Source organism: Opisthorchis viverrini, assembly GCF_000715545.1.
Source record: "Opisthorchis viverrini unplaced genomic scaffold opera_v5_157, whole genome shotgun sequence".
Classification (NCBI taxonomy): domain Eukaryota; kingdom Metazoa; phylum Platyhelminthes; class Trematoda; order Opisthorchiida; family Opisthorchiidae; genus Opisthorchis; species Opisthorchis viverrini.
The window spans coordinates 1028701-1046835 of record NW_008751813.1 but is presented as its reverse complement, the minus strand read 5'-3'; the positions used below and the strand labels follow the sequence as shown (position 1 = coordinate 1046835).

At 43.4% G+C, this 18135-nt stretch overlaps 1 protein-coding gene across 1 annotated transcript in view; it reads left to right on the top strand.

Moving 5' to 3' along the window:
- Window positions 1-18135, top strand: part of T265_07072 (hypothetical protein) — a gene marked incomplete at both ends in the record, with an annotated part of 114750 nt that overhangs the window by 71120 nt on the left and 25495 nt on the right. Inside the window, 2 exons of the mRNA XM_009172501.1 lie at window positions 2371-2494; window positions 17740-17854. Coding sequence (XP_009170765.1) covers window positions 2371-2494; window positions 17740-17854 — 239 coding nt within the window. The remainder of the gene's footprint in view (window positions 1-2370; window positions 2495-17739; window positions 17855-18135) is intronic.

The window sequence follows — 18135 nt, the reverse complement described above, 5'->3', positions numbered from 1 at the left end:
GGCTAGCTCAGATCGATACTGTGGAACTATGGCATTTCTTCGAAGTGCATGCACTGGCATGCATGTTGCCGACTTGCAGTGGCCTGAAGGGAAACGAACTGTCAAGCGTGCGCGCACCACGGCGTGATCTCAAGTGGTGTGATCGATACTGTTGAGCTATGGTAGTCCTTCGAAGTCAGTGCACTGGCATGCATGTTGCCGACTTGCAGTGGCCTGAAGGGAAACGAACTGTCAAGCGTGCGCGCACCACGGCGTGATCGGAATCAAGTGGTGTGCCCCAGAAGGAACGGCAGTCTTGAATTGTGGCTCTCCACCGGTGGCAGATGGCCACGTGGTCCAACTGGATCTACGGTTGATTTGTAGTTGGTGGCCGCCAGGTTACGCGGTGCGAACGTTCATGTTGAAAGTTCGTACTTGCCAGAAACAGATCGTGATCAGCACACAGCTGGAGGATTCGATCTACGTTGTCTGTGCGGCGAGCACCGACTCCGAATCGACCACCCAAATGTGATTCCGAGGAGCTCAGACGACCTACTTGAGCATTCAAATCGCCTGCAAGGATCACAATGTCAGTGCTTTTTGCCTGACGAATGAGCCCGGATAGCTCTCGATAGAAAGTATCCTTCTCCGCATCAGAACTGCAGTCCGTTGGGGCATAAGCCGACACGACAAACAGGCACCGCTTTTTATGCCGCGAGGCATTGAGCTTGATTGAACTGGATAACCGGACGGCGCAGAGACGACTGTTCACTGGGATCTAATCCAGCATAGCGCGTTCAGCTCTGGGGCTGAGTGCAACTCCCACGCCATATATTCCACGAGTCATCTGTTCTGGGCCGACTTTTTGGAATAAGATTGAATCGTATTTCTTAATTCAAATGAAAGTAGACGCTCAACACTCTCATCTGAATGCTTGCATACGCTTCCTGGTCTTCCGTGTGGAAACAAGCCTCCACTATATCAGTCTATCAAACGAAAAGTCGGGGACAGACATGCTCCTGTCTACGCTTCTACGGTAAACGTATTTAGTTAAAACTAATATCGACTCTACCCTCATCTGCATAGCAATATACCTGCATCTGAACCACATCCACCTGTTCGACGTTGTCCATACTATTGTTTTGATTGTTTGATTGATAGAAACTTGATAACACTGATGAACTTGTCAGACTTACCTCTGCAAACATGACGGGATTCATCCAATAATGGGTAATCATAGCATTTTTTTCTAAACATGAACGATGCTTTTTGGTTGCTCCGCCCCAAGTTAGTTGGACATCTTCTTCGAAACAAAACGATCTATCGGCATTAAGGACAATTGACTAGTGAAAGAATGAAATTTGTTTGATTTCAGGTAACGTGTATGGTGAAAGATATTGAAAACGATATTATGATATTTAATTCAAATGGAAAAACACGGCTCTAGGTTCCCATCTCTGCTACGTTACATTAAGCACCCCTACCTAAGTGTCCCCTAATGAGTCACTTGACTTTAATTTTTCCAGGGATTTGAACAGGTCCTCATCAGTACAGGGTTTGGTGCGTCATTCCCACTCAGCCCCGCACTAGTGATATTGCCCCAGATGGTGAAGAGACGTTTGCAAACAAACTTCTAAGCTCGGCCAACAGACCAACAATTAGGCAACGCAACCGAACTACCTACCTATCCTGCAATATCACCAATATTGGGGCTTGCCTCAATCAGTTCGACTACTGAGAGGGCACCGAAATCACTATCCCCCGAATCAAAGCGTGCCGCAAATGTGGGACACCCTCCCACATAGACTAACTGTTCTTTTCAGTATTGATATACCCCCTGTGGACAACTGCGTCCTGCTGCTGGAACCGCGGGTGAGCTCCCAAAATTCCAGGAATAGAGGAGGAATACGGATGATGATGTATTTAGTTGGGTTTAGATGGGATTGAACAGCTGATTAGCAAAGCGATTCAAGCTCGCCAATGACTAAAGCCTGATTACAACTGTAACCAAGACTTGTTGTTCAATCTTCAAATACGAAAAAGGTGTCTCTCAATTTTGTTACGTTATGAGATTAATAAAATCAGTCAGAAACAAGGGTACTAGCTTATACCGCTCCTCCTTTTCTAGCCTCGTTGGAACCTTAGGATTGTTCAGCACTGTTCCTCACCAAAAATATCCCAAAAACGGTTCTTCGTACTTTTGCTTTCGTATCCCGTAAAGCCGATTATACTTGAGAAGGGTGTTGTTGCGCGACTCTTCTTCAAAAACGTCTGTTCTATCTGATTTTGTCTTCGATGCTGCTATTTAGGCAAAGCGAAGACGACAGATATCACTTCTCATGGATACTCGCTCATCACCTTGTTTGCATATTGTGTCATTTGCCTTCACAGTGGTCTTGACAGTGCTTCGTGTTATCAGTGCATTTCACTTCTGCGGACTTTGGCGCAGGCTGGACGCACAATCATTTGTACAATCCACCAACCAAGTGCCAAAATCTTCGAAATGTTTGATTATGTGAGTCCTTTTAGAACAGTTTCTCATCGGCACGCGATAAATTTTCATTTGGGCAATCACCCCGCCTCCCAACAATAAATCTGTCACCGTTAAATCCAGCATGGTCATACTTCGGGAATGGAGTGTCTAAAAATTCTAACTTTCCTTAAAACGCTGCTGAAATTGCAAGGAATGCTGATGGATGGATGTCCTGGTGGTATGTGATGCCTAATGCTTGTGTACAAGCCGAGCAACTCGGTAGGTCTGTGGGAGTTTTCGCCAAATTGTGATATTCATGCTGCCCGCGTGATGTCTCTTAAACCCTCAACGAATAAGAATACTCTATTGCCGCACAGTTCATACATACAACAAAGCTGACTCGAACGTACACCACATGCAGAAAACCTTGGTCTCTGAAGACACTTTTTTTCAGATTTTGTGAGACCATCAAGTCAGCAAAGGTTGAGTGCGGTAGATTCCTTTGCTGAAGAAGGAACTTGGTTACAATGTGAGCGCTGGTCAGTCTCCAAATGGTTACTCTGCCAAAGCGGGGCTTTCGGCCTGTCAGTGTGCGGGACACAGCTAAACAAAATGCGCCTAGCGCCAAATTTCTGAATAACAGACGTTTTAAGCTGACTGAATATCCCATAAAGCAACAGAGAAAGGACGACAATAGAACTCGTTCGAGCAGCCATTTAAGTTTGTACATCAAGGCTACCATTTTCATACCGTATTGTTCAATGTCTTTCGGCTGACGGGAATGGGATATTCTAGCTCGAACTCGCTCAAGGTTATCACTCACTCGGACTCTCGTTCTTCAGCGGAGCAAACCACTGCAGATAAAGCTGTATATTTTGGATACGATAGAATAGGTGACTTGAACTGAACTGAGGATGACGTGAGGAGATTCGGTAATTTCCAATAGAGATTTCGTATTTCAGTGAAGCCAGTTAATACTGAGAAGCCGAGAAGCATTGTGCAGCTTTTAATCCTCGCTCGGCATTATTCGCGATGCGCTTCTTGCAAAAATCCGTGGCCATCCGGGGAGTGGCCCAAAACCTATCCATTTGACAACGAGCAGCTGATCGGCAATGTGATTAGCTTTCAGTTTGACAGGAATTGTTGTGTTCAACCACTTTCCGGAAGGTTGTGCGTTTGAAATTCTCTGAGGTTGAACTCAAAAGATCATATCGCTGGTGTGACCTTGAACGGGAGACCTTTTATTCAATTGCCTTCTGCTCTGAAATTTACTCAACGGCGCTCAGTATTCGCACGATGAAACTGAATTTTCGAAAGCTAAGACGTGTCCCTGATGGTCTAAAAGAGACAGGCGATTCAGTTCCGAGTACGAGTCCAAACGTTTGAGTACCATCTAGACATCGGAGTCTCAGCGACGCTAGGAAAGTATTCCACCGAAATTTTTTCGCAATGGCTATGGTTGTTTCAATAAACAATGAAATTCGGTGAGCGCCTGACTCACATACTGAATTCAAAAAGGTGTGTGGGGGTCACAGTGTGCCGTGGAATAAAGGTAATTCAAGGATAATCTTGAGGAGGGCCTAGAACATTCACTGGATGGTTGCTCAATAGGGCAATCATCCAGTCCTTCTCATCCGTTTTCTCAAAGCGCTCAAGCTAAGGACTCCTGGCTGGTTGCAATGACAGGACTTCAAAACCAGTTTAAAGTCGTTTCCCACAGGAGTGATGCCTACCGAACACTGTTGCGTGCTCGTTTATTACACATTGATACTGCATTTGTCAACCGATCATTGCCGAACGGTTAGGTGTTCAAACCACTAGCCGTAAGGTCGTGGGTTGGAAACTCCGTGCTGGAGTTTAATGAGATGGGTACTGATGATGATCCTGAACAAGCATGAAATAGTGTTACAATGTTTCTCTTCTTTCCAACATAGATTGGCTTCACCGACAGGATGAAACTTCGCTCGAAAATCGGTCCGTTTGTTTCATGGTATACCGTACCAATTTTCCATAGAGGAAAATATTGGTAACTCAGGTAGCGTAGATGGTGTGTTGGTTTGTTTGCTGAGCTGGGCTGGGCAATTTGATTGCAAACGTTTCATCACTAATCGAGGTTATATCGTCACTGCGTTATTAGTGTAGTAGGGCGACGGGTTGGTGGTTGTGTGTTGAGTTGCGCGTGTGTGTGTCAATATACGTGCTGCTAACCGAAGCTGACCTTCGATCACGACTAGTTGTTCGGTGGGGTGGCTCCATTTGTTGCTCTGCTATCCTGCGTCCCGGTTCGTCGACGCTTACTTGACCTCTGAGATTGGTATCCCTGCCCTTGTACTATGGTCGATGCTAGAGTGACCTTCGTTCCTGACTCTTCCGAGTTCCGGCTTGGGACCTTTGTTAATCTGACTCCAAGGAGTTCCTTGTTTGTTTGTGAATCCGATATTCGGCTATCTTTGAGTATTCCTTTGCACGTGGTGGTGCGTAAATTGGATCCGGCTCAATGCATCAGCTGATCCAGCCTGCCATGGGGTACCATGCTTAATTTCCCTCCGTGTCTCGTGTCTCAGTGTTAAAAATGTTTGCGTTCTCCTTATTGGATTTGTGGTCTTCCTAGTCCTAGTGTATGGATAATAAGGATAGGAGGTAATGTCCGCTGACGGCCGCGTTGTGTTCCTTCATTCGTATGCTTAACGTCCTCCCGGTTTGTCCAATGTAGAATTTGTTGCAGTCGTTGCAGTTGATTTGGTTTGTCACATCGTTCCTCTTGGTTTTGTCTCGGTTGTCTTGAGATTGGTTTCCTTAGAGTGGCGTCTGGTTTGTGGGACACGATGATTCCCTTTTTAGCTAATGTTGTGCTTGCGAGTTCCAAAGTATTCTTGATGTAGGGAGGAACTATCGGTCTGGTGGTCTGCTCTTACTGTTGCTGTTGTTAGGATATCTTCTGCAAGCCTCTCTTGATAAATATCCTCGGGTATCCATTGTTCTGAAATACTTTGAATAGGTGGTGTTCTTCTTTCTTCCATGGTTCTGTAGTGCTGTATTGTGTCTCCGCGCTCTTCAACAGGGTCTAGACGCAGCTCTGCTTTTGATTTACTGGGTGATTGTCGCTGTAGTTCAGTATTTGGTCCGTATGTGCCTCTTTCCGGCATACGCAGGTTTCCAGAGTCCCACCCACCTTTCTGTTCACTAAAACGTTAAAGAATGGTAGTCAGTAGTCAATTGGTGATGAGACGTTTGCAATCAAATTGCTCAGCTCAGCGGATAAACCAACGACAATACTTCACCAATCTCTGAAGTATACATGACGTTATTATCCCTTGCTGACATATACTTTCGAAAGGTGAGGATGATGTTATACCAAGGCAAATAAGTATTAGGAACCCATTCACGGTGCTGTTCCGCAGTTCTCCAGTTTAAAATCAATTTCACTTAATGGAATAATGTTGGTATACCCCTAAAATTTATGTGTATATGACATTTTATTAGGTGAATCAACCTAAACGTTGTTGCGAATAGATTTCAATTCCAATTTACCATACCGTCGTTTAAAAGAGTCGAATTGGTTACTCACGCATGGAAACCAGTTGATGGGCAAATGCTTACCTGCTCAATTACCATGTGCGCTCATTAAAATTTCATAGGAATGCAGGTGATTCCATTACGCAGTTAGTAGAAAAACACGATGTCAGAAACCTCAGAATGAATCTGCGTTTGTAGCCGAATCGATTGTTACATGTCTCTGAGCGCTTTTTTGATGCGAATGCGTAGCTAAGGTGCGCAATGAAGTGGTGCTATAAATTCACGTTTGATCTCATCTCTGTAACAAAGTGTTAAAGATGTGGTGGGATTAACTTTCAGTTAGGGGTCAGCCACATGACGGCTAATAAGATGGACCAATTGTTCAATAGTTCATAAGCCGTCAGTTAATCCAAATTTGCCGTGTTTGCATTATCCGTTGCTTCACGCTATATTCGATCTCGTCCCTCACATCTAGGATAGACGAGCCCCCGAGAATAATCTACTCTTAAAGTGCACGCTGAAAATGCCCACTCTCCTAGAAGAGACTACTGCTCTCAAGAAACGCAGTTTGAGGAGTACGCATTAGGTGTTCTGTCTCCTGAGAGGTCCAACTACACTCAGATAGTTTTGGTTTAGCAAACTGAAGACAGTATATCCATCCTATTTTTTATTCCAGCTAAACTCCATTCCTCACCTGAGGAACCCTGAAAAGCGCGCTGGATTGGCTAGGTGTTTCACCTNAAATTTACGGTGTTAGGTTGTAAGGACGCCAAAGATATCACTTTTGAATACAGAAGACCGCTGATCAGTTAAACCCTGCCTAATTGACTTTTTCATTCATATCTTTTGCAAGCAGTGCCTACACCTGGTTGGACCTGTGCGGCTCTTGGCTTCATTTCTGTCCAAAGATTATCCCTTTCCAAGTAAAATGTTGTTCGTTGGTAGTTTGAGAAGATTTGGGAACTTAATTGGAAATTTCCCCCTGTCGGCGAAGCTAATCTATGCTGAAATCTCAAGAAGCACTGTACAGCTGCTTCACTGTCATTGGAATTCATCCGCTCTGCGAATCTCATGAGACTTAGAGCTTCGAACTCGCGAACTTCCGGACACAAGCTGACCAACGGCCAACCGCTCAAAACACCAGTCATAGAGTCTCGGTTGGAGGTCTCTTACGGAAATTCCGTGAGATGCGCTTTACAGATGATCTCCAATGAGAATGAAACAACTGTACAATGCTTCTCGGGTTTTCAGCATGGAGTGATCTCACTTAAGGCACAAAACCTTCATCAAAACTGTTATTTGCGGCTGAAAACATTGTTGAAATGGAAAGCAGAGCCGATTCGAATAATCTGCAACGGCTGTTCATTCATGGAGTCGCCCAATACGTATACCGAACGAGTGACGTCCTTACAGTGAAGTGTGCGCAACTTTGCTAACCGACGAATGCTTTCACTGCCACATATTCAGTGACATAGTTGTATCGCAAACTCGTTATCGTCGGTTGACCTCCTAGTAACTTGTGTCGTGATCATTCTTTGTTAATCTTTTGAACTACCTTCTGGCTTCGAGTCTTCTTTTATTCAAGGCTTTTCGCAGAAATGTTCGAGCCTCAACTAACCTATCGAGCTCAACCACGGGCTGCATTTTTGAACAAGGTACTAGCGAGAAGGTTGCCCTTCACTGGTGAAGGTTCTTCATGGCAGTATTCGCCTTGTGGATGCAAAGCCTATTCGAAATGAACGTAAGAACCACGGTTAAGTGTCAATTCAGAAGTTGACTTCCGCCTTGGGGAATGGTTGGAAATATTTTAGACCGAAAGAGAAGGGCTGATATATATATATATATATATATATAGTTTGAACGGAGCCTTCAGAATCGACCATACAGTCCAGATCCAGAATTTAGCTAATACCTTTGAAAAGAAACCACCACTTTCAACTGACCCTTCTGTTTCCTACAACAGTTTAAGCGTAGTTGCAGGTTTAGGAAAAAAAACCTATGGTGTCTGCTCGATGACTTGATGTATGCACAAGGTTGCAGAGTGGATGCAGAGCTCCGTAGCTGTTCCAAATACTGTGCGTCAGTTGCCACAGAACTGCTCGTGAGCCTGTGTAGTCTGTATAGTAATGTGTGACTGATTGAGATGATTGGATTGAACGATAAAAGTCTCCCTGTCACACTCTTAATGGATGCGAAGTTACAGTTTTCCGCTTGTTGAATTCTGTGAGATATTCAGAGACATGTGCACATAAGTTACCTGCTGATCCTACGTTCAGCTTACCGCACGGTGATCTAGATCACCTTCATGAGGTAGAGTTAAGTTGAAGTATATGCGGTCAGATCCGCAAGCGAACTTGTTTCTGGGAAAGCGTTCTGAAGTATGGGTCATTGACTCCTTTGAACTGATTAGGTTTTGGACCAACTGAATACTGTGAAAAACTGAAAAATATAGACCCTTTTCAGAACAAGGTGAAATCACCCCTAACAAATATAGTTCCCTGCTTTCATGTTGGTTTTCGTTTGAGTTTTCAGCTTGGTGTGGATTTTAGAAAAATGTTTGAACTTTTTTCATCCCGTCCAACAATGGGTTCGCACTAAAGAGTGCACTGTTTTTCGCTTTGTCATGTGATTTGGTACTTTGTTTCCCGTATTCATGTCAGAATGGTGTGTAAGTCTGTTTGGTGACCCATAGAATTCCAGCCTGCAAGCCTACAAAAAGAAGTCCATTTCAACGTTATTTGAGGAGCCGGATTTCAAAAGCCTGCATCGTTTCGAGAACGGTTTTAAACTTTGCATGGTAACTTGTCCTGAAATTCTGTCCTCGTGTATTATTCACAATTTACTTAGAACTTAGAACTTCACTTAGAATTAATTTAGAACGAAGTCTATGTTGAAAACTACCAGGTCTCTTCACATCATCACCAGTTAATGAGCAGCCCAGACAGGTGATTTCGCAAGATGACCGAAACTTCCACCTGAGAAGCTGTCACTCAAGCAGCCAGTCAGTAGACGACCACATGATTTGACTTCCGTGGTTGAAGGGTGAATGACCCTGTCCAAGTACAAGCTAATCACACTGCCAATAAGTCACTCATGATCAAAGGGTCAAGTGTCGAACTACTGACTGAAAGGTCATGGGTTTGAAATTCTTTGTGTTTCGCGCGATAAGCAACGCTGATGACGAACAGTAGGAGTGAAACTGCTTTGTAGTGCTTATCGCCATAAATCAGCTTTTCTGACAGGACAAAATCTCTGTGGAATATCCATATTTAGTCGACCGAAATTTACAAATTTTGCTCAAGGGACAGAAATGGTGTAACCTAAACACAATGCACTTTTGTTCAAATGCACACACTGAAACAGTTTCCTTGGCGTCGTAGAAATGCTGCCAAAACATCATCGGCTATCGTTTACTTGACTGATATAGCATTAGCTAGGGGTTGCGTTCTGTGTACCTTCCAAACGGTCGATCGTGGTCTCGGATGTTACCCGCTCCATTAGCGGGTTACTAAATCTTTGTAGTTTTTCCATAAATGAGTGTGATTCGAGCGTTAACCTTCTTGCTGTATTCCACAAGCGACTTTGACCTATGTCATGGATACGAATCCAGTCCTTCTATAATATGTGAGCTGTAAATAGTGATGTTACTTGAAGTTTTATTCGACCGCATCATTCAGTAGACTTTCCATATACTGTTGACGTCGAATAGCTTTATTTCAAATGACACTTGTCAGGGCTTTGCCATTTTCAAATACCTGGGAGGATTTGATCCCTTAACAATCCAGATGGGTGTAGGTGTTGCGGAAGACTTTACAGCGGTGCAGCTAGCGCACCAGAGAGAAGCGTTTAGCATCACTTATCTTTCACTGGATTAGAAGGCTTTTACTGAAGTATCTCACCAAGCATTCAGTAGTACGTCCACTCGTTCTGACAAAATCAGTCTATTTAATCCATAACAATGCAGGGTAACAATTCGCCCGTTTTCTAGCCCTTTTCCGTTTTCTAGCCCGTTTTCCGCTCTTTTTATAGCCCAGCGGAAGCGAATAGCCCTCTCGTGTGCCGCTGGGTGGCGAACTGCAAGCTGAGGATGCTGACAGAATGTTCTGGACGTACGTACACTAACAGGTCGGAACAGAAAAATTCGCCCGCATTTGATCACCAGATCAGGCTTCTTTTAATAGATGTGTCCTGATTGCGTTAGTTGACAGTATTACTCACCAGAAGCTCAAGAACCAACGAGTTTACCTACTCGGACTTGATAATTCGGGTGCATTTAGCGGGAACCGTGAACAAGTAGCAACATTCACTATTAGTAACCGGGTGATAGACACCTCAGTGGTTAAGGTGCGGACTTACTTACCAGAAGGTTCATTGTTCGAACGCCACCCCGGCATCTAGACTGATTCTGTCTTACCTTGGGCAACCTGGCAGTATCTCATCCCTAATGCTTTATTTAGGTGCCGTGGTAGCTAAGCACCAAAAGCGTGTTACAGCTGGACTATTAACAACAGTACAGGGCGATAAAGTCAAGGACGCGCCATGTAATACCCGCCGAGGGAAAAGCTCGACCGCATGGCGACTCCACTGACACCCTTACCGTAAATGTCCCATTTTAAAGGTTGGCAGTCGCCGTGGTCAGCGCTTGGGAACTCTTCCGCGTACGACCAAAGTAGATGCTGAAGGATGTAAAAAATGAATTTGACGGCTTTTTTGGTAACCTGTATGAAATGAAACTGGATGTCGTTGCCTTGTTTAGTCGGTCCGCTTAAGAGAAATTGAGGACGCTAATGAAGAGAGCTTCTTTTGTTTGATTATGGTTCCACAAAAGACTGATATCGGTTCTTTGGAGAGTCTTGTCGCTGATTTTTTACACGGTTGGACAAACTTGCTCCGAAACCAAATAGAACTTGCCTATAATTCAAAGGTCTAGAGTTTCAGTTCAGTCACCTTATGCATTCCACTGACAAATACCGTCAGGATGGTACTCGTAACGCGCTATAAGGTTGTCAAAACCCGCAATTTCAAATCAACCTTGAGGAGTTCTTGTTGAGACGACAACTCGATACATTTTGAGCAAAATACTACTTCTAATGTGGTTAAGTTCAGACTTTTGACCATGAAACACGCACCTGTATCAGTGTATCTTGTCGAACAGTATGAGGCTGATCACACCTTGACGCTTATCTGCACGCACATTGTGAAATGGCTGATTCTTGTCACCAGTAGTTGAACTACATGTGCATCACTGTAGAATGCACCCATCATCACAATTGTTTAGGTTGGCTGTTTTCAAGTGAACATCCCACGTAAGTAGCCAAAGCACTACTGATAAATACACAGTGCTGTGTACAAATGCTACTTTACAGCCTGGGGGAAGAAACTGCCTTCATTTGACAAGATCCACTTTCAGAGAGAGCATATCATACGTAATGCCTTATTCTAGAGTGTACAACCTCACTGGTAATGCAGCACTGCACCGCTGGTATCACGTTTCACAATTTGTCTAATAAGAAGCTTGCCCGCACAACCAAAAAGAATATGAGTTTTTCACACGAATAGAAGTGAACTGGTTCGATAAAATTCCGTTTGCCTAATTTTCTTAAACGAGACAAGTCGGTATTTAAGATAGCTCTGTTGAATATAGATGTGAAAAAGCATCCCCTGATGCTTCCTAATAAAGCGTCGTAGAAAGTAGTTTTTCGCATAGCAAGAAACAGAATGATTTGTGGGCCACATTTTGCGCCTGATAGCTGAGCATCAAAGCTTAATACACTCACTTTCACATCAGTTTAATATTTAGAAGACTCAAGTGATTTCCCAGTTGGATGTCTCATTCATACTCCAGTATCTCGAACATTGCTCCGACTTAGAGATGAAGCTGCTCTTGTGCAGCACATTCAGTTTAAACAGAAAATCAGAAACGAGAAATTCACCTGGATTTCCTTTCACAATTCCGTAAAAATCGAATCGGCACGCAAATGAGTGTATTTAGTAAATTTCGTAAAATTTGCCTTCTAATAGAACATACGATTGACTGAAGGGAAACTGGGAGAGAGATTTTGCCTACATGATTAGCCCGAATTGGAAAAACAAAACAGGTCTTTGGCTGTCAAAGAGTTTTTTGGCAACCTTTTGTGTAGTTTTGTTTAGGGAAACTTTCACCAGCGGCATCACTGACGTGTCGAATCAGTAACGTTTTAGCCCTCTTCTTTAGTCACTTGCTTGGACAGCAGCATTCCACCCGAATTTGTAGTTACGGTAACAAAATATGGGGTCCAACCATTTCGGGTATCCTTTTCACAAAGCTAATGTTCCACTCGATTCAAGTGTTTCGAATTTTTTACTGATTCAAACAAATTTCGCCAAATTCCTGCATGGAACAGAAAAGTTACGAGTTACTGTAACTGATTGCGTAAGCGTGTTCGGTGTTGAAATGCATGGACTTGACCTGGTTGTCTCCACGGTTCGGAAACGAATAACACGCGCTGTTCATAATTGTTGTTCTTTTAATGTAAGTAGAATTACGAACGACCCAGCAGTTGGCATTAGGAATGAATTTCTCTCTAGCCGCTCTTCAAGAAATACAAACCGAGTAATCCTAGGTTTTATATGTAGAAACCTTTCAGAAACAGCAGCAACCCCGATTCTTTTCTCTTTCCCACCCCAAATCTCTTTATTTGTGTCTCTCTTTGCTTCCGGGATGTTTTAAAAGCAACTTGAGCAACCAGGTGTTGTTCAGTGATTGTCCGACTTTCCTCACAGTGCAACGGAGATCCGTTCCGTGTGTCACAGATGCAGTGGTTCACTTCATTGTTGACTGATTGTAGATTGCACTCAGTTGTGCACAACCGGCTTCTACTCCTGAAAGTTTGACTTTCCTTCTGACATTCCAACAGGGTCCGGATCTTTCAAGTGTCTTTTAAAGGTCCAGCAGGCTTGCGTATGTTTCTGTTAAGTTCACTTCCTTGTGTGAAGAGCAAATAACACCATTTTTCTGGAATTTCTTATCGCTCAGTGAAAGACAAGAAGTTTGATAAGCATAATAACACAAGGGGGTTTCTAAGCAGCTAACCATGTAGCAGCATCCCATGAGTTGGACGCGAAAAGTATAGCGGTCAACAGCAGTCGGACAATTCATATTCAGCTGTACAGATAGGGGAACCATGTTAAGCAAAGCAACACACCGTCGTGCTAATTGCGCCAGATTTTCACAATATCTACATTTGCAGTGGTGGTACTTTTGGAAGCAAACATGGAAACAGTGGAGCTCAAAAGATGATGTTGTGTAACAAAGCGCATGAAGAATATAACCAGGTCAACCTAGCCAAGGGTTCTGGTCTATTTGAAGACCTACTTCATGTGTCTAGTGTTAAAACCCAGGTCCTCTGTTGGACGCTTCTAACCAACTATAAACCCATTTAAATATCCTTGAGGGTAATTGCTAACGAGAAGCTTCATAGTGTTGGCTAGCTAAAGTGCCAACCACCTGGCTGATCAGTGGGCTAAAGTGCATTACTATTTTACATACGGTTTTCACATTTTGAACAAGCACCCCGTGGTGAATAAACCCAGCAAAAGACTTTACCCCAAGTAGTGGTTGGGACGCAATAAGGGGCTGACAGCTAATTCTGTAATAACCAGCTCTTAGAAGTTACATAGGATGCGCATAGCATTCTGACAAACCCTAAAGCAGGTAGTGATTCCATCATCTGGTTTTTGTTTTTTCGCCGTGCAAGGAGCACAAATTCGTTTATTGCAAAGCATCAAAAACGACTCTCCGTTAGAATCGGACTCGTCCAGTGCAGAAATATTTATCCTGATAAAGGAAATAGCGTTTCAACAGGAGTGTTATTGAACCAGTGCACCACTGATCATTACGATAAAGAAATGGGGCGGTTTGCCAAAAATCATACAGAATCACCCTTGGTTTGTGCTGGTTTTTGTTCCAGTACAGTGGACAGTCAAGTGTATGCTGCCCTGTTTGGTGACCTATGTAGTTCGGTTGCAAATCGTCAGAGCGAAACCGAGCAGATAGTTACCCCTTACCTGCTGGCAATCATGAGGCTTTTGAAGAATATCTTTAATATCCTGGGGCGATTGGTTAACGGAAGGACCTTTCATTCGTAATTTCATTAGTCTGTTCGTAGTTTGTGTTGTGCTGTGATCCGGATACACTGTATTTAGTTGAATAACTTCATTCCGCGGAATTTGGTCAATTTTCTGGCCAGCTCGTAAAGCGTGTTGCTTGGTAGTTTGTCTTTTTATATTTCGACTGGTTATCGCGAACATCCAACAATCACCAGTTTTGTTTCCATGAGTTCATTAGCCGTCACGTTTCACCGCTCAGTCCGAAGCCTTTCTCTGCTCCGTTTGATACTTCAATTGTTTGCGTTTGGTCGTTTAATTTCGCGTTCTTCTGTGAAATATGAGTTTTTTTTCCTGATGTCATATTTTGAGTTTTTCAGTCCTGGGGTAGTCCCAGTCTTAGTGCCTGACAGGTCAGATCAAAATATTTTTGAACCCTCATTTGATACAGTAGCACCCTTCCGTAAACTCCAGGAATTTGAGAGGAAACTCCCCATCATTTAGCTGTTTACTTCAAGTAGCTCCACATATTCGTTCAAAGCCGTATAAACGCAAACGTTTGAAGAGGAACTATCAACTCGACAGCATACTGATGATGTTTCCTCAATTTGTGACGAAACGAATGCGAACCGGTGCCGATGCTCAACGAACAGATGACAGTCCCTGACTAACAATCAATGGGCGCACCAAAGCAAGCAGTATTTTAGAGGTGGTCGCCTCTTTTGGCTGAAGTAGTGAATATGCATTTCCGACGGTTTTATCCAGGAATGTTAAACTCCATTATATCAGCCCGAAGAACTTGGTAGAATATTGTACAAAAAATGACCTAAAACTGAAGTTATTCGAATGCAACCAACATTAGGAAATGATTCCAAAGGTTGGGAAACTATAAGCAATCTTCGTGAACTGTACAGAAGAAACAGCCAAGTAATCTCGACAGTATAAATGGCGAAAACAAGCACGGCACAGACGAACCAACAATGTCGATCAGTGCATTGAGTAGTGAATGCAGAATAAGTATGAAAACGGTGGTAGTTTTGTGTGGACCTTACACACAGTACACCATGGGCGAGGCAGCGGTAATCGCCAGCATCATCGCATGAATAGAGCAGACGGTCTGTAACTCGCTGGCACACGGAAAGCGGTCATAAGCCGTGAGGATGTGTCATTGTCGATAGACAGAGTATTTCATTGATTAGGGCTAAAGCACCAGGCTCAAACCAATCAAAATCTTCAGTTCCTCAACTTTGCTTCCCAAATCAATCCAACCAACAAAAATAATGATTGACACCGGAGTTGTATCATCGAAGCAAGTGCCCTTAGCGGGAAATAACAAAGCTAGAAACCGGATTTGGACTTATGATTCTTGTCTGTCTAACGTCAGAAATGGTTTCTCACAACAACTGAGGAAGACTCTTAATTGACACTCAATGCCGATTTAGGAGGAAGTTGGTACAACTGCTAGTGGACTGCGGAGTTTTGTGAAAGGTCCGAGGAGCAGGACCACAGAGCTGACTGGAAAACTAGTGTACGTAGTCTACACCAGACTGACAAGTTTGATATAAACAAAACACAATTACTAAGTAGTAAGTGATGGATAATGTCAAAAAAGAAAGTGTTTAGTGTGGGTAGGGAAGAGAATATTATAGCAAATGGACGCATTGACAGACAGCCACATGAAGACCCACGTACGTGACAGCGCACGACTTACTGCCTGCTGGAGAGGTTTCGCTAATCGCCTATCTTTCTGCCCCAAAACAGGATCAGTTTGGTAACTAGGTCATTTGGCCTGATGGAGGTCTTACTACAAGAACGAGGCGGTGCCAAACCCTTCTGGAACAAGTATCTGATAGTTGAATCGTTACATCCGTATTTTCAACATTTTGCCGAGTTTGTTTTCAGTTTCGTTACCATGAAATCATTCCAGCTCCCGTGCGTGTTTGCGATGGTGCTGTTTTCAGCAGCGACAAAACATTTTGACCGTAGAAAGAACTCATAATATATTCGAGTAATTGAAATCCACACCCCAGTTTTTTTCATATAGACAACCAATCTAGCTTCCGAATCCAGTTATAGCTGCGGACTTTATGCCTGCACATGACGGGCTGAAACTCGGACATTTCGAAAGGTGAACCAATTGAATCCATGCAGTTATATCTCTTGGAATAGTTGGGTGCTGACAGGGTGTTAGCCACCAGCTATGGAGATTCTGTGCAAGCGGAATGGTGACGAGATACCGAAATCCCACAGATGGATTGATTTTCAGCAATTGTTTGAATTGTTCTTCGAATTCGCGTAACCAGATTTCCAAAACAAGTGTATTTTTGATTAATGGTCAGTGATACTCAGATTTGATGAGTTTTAATCAGAGCTAACGGCTATTCACAGAGACATTTGGCCAAGAGTATGTCCGAACCACCTATCCAACGGTCTTCCATGACCGTTCTAAAGGAGCCAATCTAATTAAGTCTATCCCAGAAGGCACTCTGTTGACAGTTAGCCGCAGCCTGTTTCGATCCTTACAACGAACGTTGCCGCCTGCAACTCTGCGATCTCTGTTTACAACAAACCCTGTGCCCACCTTAAACAAGAAATTCGCCACTTCTCACCCAGAATATGGCTGTGCAATCTTTCTGCTGTTGATGAGCACACGCCACGACAACTTGATAAGATAATACGTGAGTATCTCTCTTTCTGGAACATCACCATATTCAAACGCTCAGCCAAAAGCCCAATTGCAGCTCGCTTGCTCGACACTGATCACGTGTTCCATTCGAACGAACCGTTTCGGTTCATCCTTCTCGTACCCAATAGGTTTCTGGTATCGATCCAGCGACGTAGTTTAACCACAGCTAAAGCAGTCGAGATACGTCTGTAAAACCCCGTGCTGTGTGGTATCAGCCCTGAAGCTGCTTTAGTCCTGTGACGCGAATAGATCAATCCAGTAGCTCAAAGGTCTCACGTTCTCTAATCAGGTACGTAGAGCGGTGCGCCGACACCTAATCGTTCATGTTTTCCAATTCAGTAGCAAATCTTAGCTACCTATTTTTACTACTTACCCATTCTAACAATTAGCTATGTACTGACTCGACGAGATCCTGAAAGCAATAAAGTTGGTAACTGTGTTCTTGTTCAAGCCATGAGAATATTTAGGCGAAGTCATAGTCACAGTCATAGTCATAGTAACTACACCCCGTTGGTCGAATTGATAGCTGCGTATCTACCACCGTGAGTCATCAGTTAATTAATATCCGACGTCTCTATAGGCTTCCCTAAATTGACTGCGTTTTTCCGCCTTGAAAATTAACTACTCATCTAATTTCACTTATAAAAGACTTTATGACATTTCAGAAGTCCCAACAATCTAATACTACTCGACTTTGCTTCAAATGCATACCTTTAGTTACCTAATGATTGGACGGTAGTGAAGCGTCAGTGTTGAACACTGATGTCATGCTGTCGATGATGATGATGATAATGATTGGACAGTGAACCTGTCTCTTTTTTGAATTTGGAGTTTGACCCTTTTAAGTAAGACAGTCACGAGGGTTTGACTAAAGAGATAATACCTACGAAATGATACACCATATCAGCACACGAGAACCTCCTTTCACTCCCAAACTTTGCTGACCTTATTATTGTAAGCATCTTGAATAACAATACTTTTCTCTTCTGTTTTCTGGTAGCTCTATTTCCTCGCTGAAGGACACTGTATCTATCGCGGCCCTGTCAACTGCCTCGTGCCCTATTTAGCCTCACAAGATCTGGTGTGTCCACCATACCACAATCCGGCAGACTACTGTAAGTTTTTGGTACCCTAATCAACTTAGGATGCTTCGGTTTATTTTCCCCGCCTTTTTTATCGTCACACATTACACTGCACATAAAAAAGCCTTTTGACTGTTCTACTACTAAGTGCAACCTTTGCAACCTGAGTCACTAACGTGTACTGTTCAAGAGAAAACAACATGAGGAAAAGCTGAGAAGAAATGTGAAGCTGCTCCATCCTTGCTGGGAATCATCATCAGTGATCAGCTTGCGAAACTCAGAGGGTTTCAAAGTTACTGCCTTCTAGGCAGCAG